General features: G+C 44.1%; 1 protein-coding gene across 1 annotated transcript; it reads left to right on the top strand.

Moving 5' to 3' along the window:
• Positions 1 to 228: 228 nt before the first annotated feature.
• On the top strand, positions 229 to 6,252 carry LOC118429493. The gene is made up of 4 exons (XM_035839992.1): positions 229 to 337; positions 599 to 856; positions 1,600 to 4,330; positions 4,667 to 6,252. The coding sequence occupies exons 1-4, from the start codon at positions 262 to 264 to the stop codon at positions 4,842 to 4,844; spliced, it is 3,243 nt and encodes a 1,080-aa protein (XP_035695885.1). The 5' UTR covers positions 229 to 261; the 3' UTR covers positions 4,845 to 6,252.
• Positions 6,253 to 8,768: the final 2,516 nt, after the last annotated feature.

Raw genomic sequence — 8,768 nt, 5'->3', positions numbered from 1 at the left:
AACATACAAATATCGATTCATTTGGTAAATCTGTTTTTACAAATTATTAACTGAAGGGTTTCCGGAATTAAGCTGGAGCCTGTTTAAATATTCAACAGACCTGAAACACTCTTAAAGCTAGTTTGCATTTATGGAGAAAGATACAGTTCAAAAGTATCATAAGATCACATCATTCTCATTTGTACTTAATATATATACTGTTACAGGCAGCCACACATAGATCTTCCACTGGTTTGTCAATCACGCCTTGATACTGCCACCATGGCAACGGCAACGTCACTGAAACCATGGCTCATGGTCGTTCTGGTCCTAGGGCTGTTGGCAACATCAGAATCAGGTACGTTTCTGTAGTCTTTATTCTTCTTCATCAATCCTGATCACTCAACTTACTGATATTTCAAAACACTTGTCACCCAACGGATTACGTTGAAGTTTGAAGGTGTTTTTTTTTTACTCTCCAAGCAAAGGTTCGACTCCAGATGTTTTTTACGTGTTTCTATGCGTTTCGTTCTGTCGGGCTTTTTACTTTTTTCCTTATGGTTTCTGAAACCTACTTGCCAATGGTATCTTTGACATAGATTTTTTTTGCGTTGCGCAGGATTTCCTCGACTGCACTTTTCCGGACAATTCCTCGCCGACACAATGACCATGAACAACGACCCTTATAACTTCAACATCTACAACTTCAACATAAACCGAAACCCGCCATGCTACCCCAACTACACCTTCCCGCACTGCAACTGGAACCCGAAAGGCGGCGGTGACTTCCGACTTGTCAACTGTACAGTTACCAAAGTCTGCTACGAGTACGGAAAGTGCACAACCAACGATCCCATGGTGGGGAAACGCATCACAGGTGTGTTCAGGTTATCGTTTGTAGCTCTTGATTTAAACCGTAACCACTGTGTGAAAAGTGGGATTAGCATGTGGTAGTAAATTTAGCTAATTTAGCTAATTTTTAAAATTAGCAATAAATGCCTGGGAATGGTAATAGTTTGTTATTTGATACTGGAGACAACAATTATTAGGCTTGTATAGGATTTATCGCTATTGTAGGGAATAATTTCCAGGCGTACCTGTCTGACTTACCTGTGAAATTATCTTGCAATGGCTTAAATGACACCTGGAGTTAGATGTGTGTACGTGGTATTTACCAACTATGACAAATATATCCAGTAGATTTATACTGGCACCGTGTATCTCCCAAAGCAACCGCTAACAGATTCACCCGGTATACGTCATGAGATGAATCACTGGGTATGCAATACAAATGAAACAAACAAACAAACAAACAATACAGTGTAGTTAAGGTATGTGACGCGTTGGATACACCCGATCCCTCGATCTCGGAAGTTAAGCAACGCGTAGTCCGGTCAGTTCTTGGATGGGAGACCAACCAAGGACGACCGGATTCTGTAGCCTCACGAAGCATCGTCTTCCGGGAGGGACGTAAAACGGGGGTCCCGTGCTCGAGGAGGCGCTTCGACCACGTCAAACAGCTTCATTACTTATCACTTTGGGTACCTACTGGCTGCAAATACACCCGATATTATTATTATTATTACAAAAGTACCTTAGTCAGATAATTTTTCCTCACAGGAAGTAACGACACCGTGGCCTCCAAGATGGTGGATCTGGACCCTTACTACCAGATGTACACGTCTCAACTATATGGCCTTCATGTCGGGGTAGAGGGCGCTTTTCAAGGCAAGTTTAAGGTCAATACAGTGATGGACATATGGCAACGATGTAAGGAGAATAAGTGTATCGGGGATCCCGGATCGTCAGGGTACTGGAGTTCTGTGCTGGAGGGTGTGAGGTGGTTGGATCAGAAAGATGATGGCGAAAATGATACACAGGTTAACATAGTCTCAACATTCGTCGACCAACTCAAGTATCCTCGTGGCGGTTCCTCTGCGGCGGCTGAGACCTTGTACGTAAAGTTCACGGTAGACATGATGAACGAAGATCCGCGAACCCACAACTTTGCCCATGGGCGAGTCATCGGAAGCATCTCGACCGTGGACGATGTGGAGACCCAGAAGCTTGGATTTCCCGAGTTTAACAGAATGCTGTGGGGACAGGGGCTAATCACTGCCTTAAACGGACAGCCGATCCTGCCAGAGATGAAGGACTACTACCATGCACCGTTCTACATAGACGAGAAGAACAACAAAGTCGTGGTAGACCTCAGCAATAGCTTACCAACACACCTTAACGGTACACTCGTCGACCGTGGCAACCTGCTCCTTCTCCTGATCTACAATAAAACGTCTTTGAAAATGGATGACGGAATGATCACGAACTGTGACGACATACTTCACAACCCTGAAATCAACGTCGGGTCCTTTGATTATACTGCCGATGAGTGGCTACTGCGAGATGCGGGGATTGTCATTATGGACATTGCCGGCCAGGATAGAAAGGCAAAGGGGCCTGTGGTCGTGATGGTCGTTAAGGAAGAAGCCCCGCCCAGCCAAGGGGCTCAGAAACAGTGCCTACCGGTTCTTGTTGAGCACCATGAAGGGCTGTACATTGGTGCAGCAGAAGACAGAGTTTTTCGGATTCCAGAGTCAATTACTGAGTCGACACGTACGGCAGACGATGATGAGTCTGACAAGGTTTCCTGGACATTGAAAATATTTGCTACAAGGTTTGGCAACCCTGTCAAGAATCACCCTGTCAAGTTAAATGTTACGCTCAGCACTGATCGAAAGGACATCTGCAGTCCTACAGATGCAATTACCCTCGGCCCTGACTATGAAAGTTTTCACCCGTCACCTGGCCAATTTATCACAAATTACCAAGGGCTTGCATCTATCATATTTACGACAGACAGGGAGGGTCTTGATTGCAGCAAACCAGCAGGGCTGGAGACGAGGAAAGGATATCAAGTCGATGGGCAGTTATACGACTATGATATCACTGTGCAACCCGAGAATGGCACAGAAGTAGCCTTTCCCCAAAACCTTAAGACGACAATACACTTATATTGTAAACCTGAAAGCGAACCGCCTTACACATGGGTCGATGACATTTATCCGATATTTCAGCGATACGACAACCTGTATCCTGTCATGAAGCCGCTCTTCAATCTCGCCTCCTACAAAGAAGTGGTGCGGGATTCTACGAGGAAACAGTTGCTGCACTCCCTGAAGCTGCCTATAGAGGATCCAAACCACATGCCCGTCACACGTGATCTCTCCCCGGCACACAGGGGCATGCTTATACACTGGTTAGAACAGGACGACAGAAAGTATAGTCTTGAAAACCAAGCTATGAAATTAGACGAGTTGAAAGAAAATCTTCAACTAGCACTGCGGTTGGAGCTGGCCACGATCCCCCCGTATCTAAGCGCCTACTTCAGCATCAAGGACGGCTTCAACACTAAAGTCGCCGGCCTGCTGAAAGGCATCGTGGTACAGGAAATGTACCACATGGCATTGGTGGCCAACATCCTCAATGCTATCGGAGGGACTCCGGTCCTGAACGCGTCCGTCATCCCGACTTATCCAGGTCCACTGCCCGCGGGATGCCGCCCGGATCTTAACATACAGCTGGCCAAGTGTTCTCTCCACCAGATACATGACGTCTTTATGGGGATAGAGAAACCAGAATGCTTGGTGAATGCGTATTCACATATTGTTAGGGTTCTTAATTTGGCATTCATGTTCACGACCAATTTACAATCGAATGCCGCCGGATGTCCAGAGCTGATAAAGAACGTGGAAAAAAAGTGCAAGGATGACGTAAAAGATTATGACCCAGCCAGCATAGGTGCCATATACATCCACAAGATATTATGCCCTATGATAGATCTCTACGACAACGGCCACGGCAGTCTGACGTTCGACCAAAACACGACAAAGCAGTATCCCGTGCCATCCACAGAGTACGTGACAGACGTGTGTACGGCAATCGAGGCAATACATCAAATCCTCGACCAAGGAGAGGGCGGAGATCCCTGCGATGCATTTTACAAGGGGCCAGAAGGCGAAGATGAACTCAGCCACTATTACAAGTTTGCGGAGATAGCACATGGCAAAGCGTTGGTTGCGGCTCAGCACCATAACGCTTATACCGAGCAAGGGCAGAAACGATACAGTGGCGAGCAGTGCACCCACGGCTACCAGAAGTCTGAACACGATTTCTTCACCCCATGTGGTGTCTGTTGTAATAAGACTTATGAGTTCGCCGGTGCCCCCATACCCTTCTATGAGAACGCAGTGTGGCCCACTCTCCCCAACCCAAGCTCTTCCAAGTACCCGCCCGGCTCCAGGGCCCGTAAGATGTCTGACCGCTTCAACGAGAAGTACACCAGTCTGCTCAGGTACTTTACTTACTTACTTTACTTTATCCTTCTGCTTGTGCCGGGGGGGGGGGGGGTGTACGTCGTGGGGAGATGTAGACGTCTCTCTGCAGCCAGGTGAGTAGCGTCTCTCTGCAGTCAGGGACTCTGCTGCTTCATCTATCCATCTGTGGCGTGGTCTCCCTCTAGCCCTGACACCTGAGTGTCTGGAGGTGTAGGCTCTTAACGCTGGCTGGGTGGTTGGCATTCTTGTCAGGTAGGCAAACCGCTGAACTCTCTGCTTGGCGATGAACTGCAAGACAGGTTTGGTTCCAACCATCTCTCTAACCACTTCATTCCTCAACCTGTACTGCTCAGGTGCCTGCACGACATGTTCAACGGAAACCCCGGCAACATGAAGAAGTGCTTCGGCCTGATGTCATCCCTGACCGTGGATGCCAAGAAAATGGTCCAAACGCCCATCGACCCTGACGGTGACCCCAACATAGGGCCGAATGTGGCTCCTACATTCGAGTGGTATCCGCCTGTCAACTGATTGGCGTTAAAAATATGTGACCTGGTATAAAGCTAAACTTTCTTCCAACACAAAAGTACACATGGATCAAATTTTCAACGACCACTGCTGCCTTCTTCAGGATCAGTACTGATGGTCAATCACTTCAGAACGTAACCTCGCGAGAGTTACGGACGCGTGATCTTGTTAACACGTGAACTTCCCGGTACGTCAGCAATCCGTGTGTACTTTTGTGTTGGAAGAAAGTTCAGCTTTGTACTATGATGACATCTAACACAGATGAGCTTCCATGATAATATATGACCTATGTCATGGCTAGGAAAATAACAAGGCTCTTTATAAATCAACATTCAGCGCCAATAACACATCGCAAAAATTGAACCTGCTACTACACAAGGACATAGAAAATCCTGTAATAGCACGATGAAAAAAACTACACGTAAATCAACTTGCATTTTACGTAGATATTGTAGAATGTAGCTTGTACTCAGCTTAGAGCTAGTCGATTTCGATTATCTCTTCAAGTCAAGTGAATAAAAAGATGACGTGGAATGGAGCTAGATGAATATATCCAACTTCTGTAGAATATAAGCTTCAATTGCTAAGTTGAGGTCTGCTGTTTATGGCAAAGAATGAATAGTTTCAAGTTAAGAATTTATAGGTATCTGCTGTGGTTAACCGAAGAAATGAGTTGATAATGAATAGGGAGAGTGTAACAAGACCAGAGAGCAAGGCATGGCTTTGTAGTCTACATCTACATCTTGGCCACTTTATAATGATAACTGACAGGATAATCAAGGTAGATCTTAAAATGACATAGTCTGTAAAATCAGTGCTAAAATATGTATAGTCAATATTACTAGTGCTATAAGAAATACTTTAATTGATCGCTTAGTATAGTAAGCGTATGGCTTGACACGGAAGATCAACCTTGGATCAAAGTTGATCTGTGATATCCAGCACAAAAAAGTGGACTTATGTTACCCAAACCTTCTACCGTCCAACTATATTCTGTCAAGGATGAACAATCCACTACTTCTATGACGTCACGTTATGCAGATAGAAACAACAGAGACGGGGAGCGCCATAGTCTTTCTGTGACGTACATGTATGATCCACTGCTCACCTAGTCACGTGGTCTATCTGCGTCTTAAAGTTCACCATTGATCCAGAATGACTTCCACGAACACAGGTGAACTTTCAAGTGCAGTGAAGATGAATCTCGACTTTGCAGGATTATAAGCAGCTTATACTATCTAGAGTGGAAGTAGCCTGACTATAATCGCGCTTCTAGCGGTCGGCTCTACAGTCGCCGCCGGCATTAACCGCAGCCAGCAAGAGATTGTGTAAACACAGGCCAGAGAGGAAGTATCTACCAGAATGTGTGGTGTTATAGTAAGGCTTAAGAAAAAATAAATGGTGAAAGGGACGATTTTCGTTTGGTCTTTTTTCATGCCTTTGAGTTTTTGTAAACATAGCAAGAACATAGTATTACATCAATAGAAAAACGCATTGTATGTGTTCACTTTTAAACTGTTATTACAGCAAGTGTACGTCTTGAGATCAAACTAATTCAAATGCATGGACATTTGTTCTCAAATGCAGACCATTGCCGTTATTAGATTATAAGGCTGGCCAAGAAGTTTAAGTGATACCGGGGGTAGGTATTTGGCCCAGAAGCCAGAGGTCCTGGGTTAGAACCCCCTGGTATGCCCCGACGTTGTGCCCTTAGGAAACGCGCTTTATAGGACTTTCCTCGCTTCACTTAGATGGAAATGGGTACCTATTAAACTTCGATTAGGGCCGTCTTTCGGATAGGATATAAAATGGAGGTCCTGTGCTCGAGCACGATAAAAAAAACACCACAGTTATCAATAAGAGAAGGGGTCCTTCCCAGTGTGAGTGGTTCATATCCGTACTGTTCAATGCAATCGGCACGGGAGGGTCTTTTTAGCGAATGCCCACAAACGCCCACTCTAGAGAAGTCCGCGCTGCACGAATCTCATTTTTTTTGCTTGGAATATGTCCACGTTGTGCTCCCATGTATTAATCCTGAGTTTCAAGTCAATCCATTGACCCGAAGTGACATAAATCAAAGTTTTCGATTCTCGATGGTCTTTTTAGCGAACGCCCAGCAAAATGTCTTTTTAGCGAATGCCCACTATATCCACAAAAATATCGGCCGTCGAGCAACGACACCTAAACCTACCGCCACAAACATGTTCAAGATGGTGTCCCATTGATGTGTACGGAGTTTCCGTGCTTTACAAGCATTTTAAGTCCCTGTTTTTGGTCAAAATGTACGGCGACGATACTACCATACTTTAACTATAGCAATTCAAAATGGCGGGCACTAGTCATGTGACCTCCTTGCGGGACTGTTCTATAAGTATCGCGGGAGGGACTGTTGTAGCATAGCTTCTCATACAACCATTTTAGAGTGAATTCTGAACAAGATTTTCATTTCATAGTGCTATCATCTGACTGATATTTACAATGTGGTCATTTTTTCTGTGCTATTATTACCCAGGTTTGAGGAACTTAGTGCAAATTTGGATATTGATTCACCTCAGTGCCCAATTAATGTACAAAAGGCTCAGACACATTAGTGTTATAAACCTGAATAGGGGCAGGTAACCAATACTAAAAAAACATAGCTATTTATTAACAATACTATTTACATTATAATAATAACTCTTCACCAAACTAGACTTTTCTTCTCTTTATTTATCACAGAAACATTGTTACAATGAGGATTTGATTAGATGAGTATCTGTTACAGTGTGTTCAAACTTATTTCAAATACAAAAATGTAGTTCGTTTCACTTCCTAAATATTTTGGAAGTATTGGAAGAAGTTGACACATAAACAATATTAATTGCATTATTTATGTGCAGTAAAATGTGACCACATGATATCAATAGCCTAATAAAATGTTGGAACATGGCACAAGCGGGCTCCCCTTCTGAGTACAGAAAGGAAATGTTTTATAACATTTAGTTATGACGTAGAAAATTTCAATTGTAAAATGTACCTTTATTAACATTTGCAAACAAATTGTTTTTTTTCTCTTCTTAATAAATGACAACAATACAGGTAAGTAAGGTGTGTTTCCTTTTATAACAGGCCAGGTAAGACGCCGTACAGGTAAGTAAGGTGTGTTTCCTTTTATAGCAGACCAGGTAAGACACCGTACAGGTGAGTAAGGTGTGTTTCCTTTGATTACAGACCAGGTAAGACACCGTACAGGTGAGTAAGGTGTGTTTCCTTGACTACAGACTAGGTAAGACACCGTTCAGGTGAGTAACGTGTATTTCCTTTGATTACAGACCAGGTAAGACACCGTACAGGTGAGTAAGGTGTGTTTCCTTGACTACAGACTAGGTAAGACACCGTACAGGAGAGTAACGTGTATTTCCTTTGATTACAGACCAGGTAAGACACCGTACAGGTGAGTAAGGTGTGTTTCCTTGACTACAGGCCAGGTAAGACACCATACAGGTAAGTAAGGTGTGTTTCCTTTTATAACAGACCAGGTAAGACACCGTACAGGTGAGTAACGTGTATTTCCTTTGATTACAGACCAGGTAAGACAACATACAGATGAGTAAGGCGTATTTCGTTTGCCTATAGACCAGATAGGGCATTATACAGGTAAGTAAGTGGCTTTACTCACCTGTCTAATACCTATCTGGTCTATAGGGAAAGGAAAGACGCTTTACTCACCTGTATAATGGCCTATATGGTATCATATAGTGCAAGGAACGTTGATCTACTCACCTGTATGATACCCTGTCTGGTCTATCGGCGCAGTAGAGACATCTTACTTGCCTGTTTAATGGCCTATCTGGTCTATAGGCACAGGAGGGACACCTTATTCACCTGTATAATGGGCTATCTGGTATATACGGCCAGGAAAGACACCTTACTTACCTGTATAATGCC

Source organism: Branchiostoma floridae, chromosome 13 (genome assembly GCF_000003815.2).
Source record: "Branchiostoma floridae strain S238N-H82 chromosome 13, Bfl_VNyyK, whole genome shotgun sequence".
Classification (NCBI taxonomy): Eukaryota; Metazoa; Chordata; class Leptocardii; order Amphioxiformes; family Branchiostomatidae; genus Branchiostoma; species Branchiostoma floridae.
Note: the sequence above shows the minus strand (reverse complement) of the source record. Positions and strands in the feature narration are given on the sequence as shown.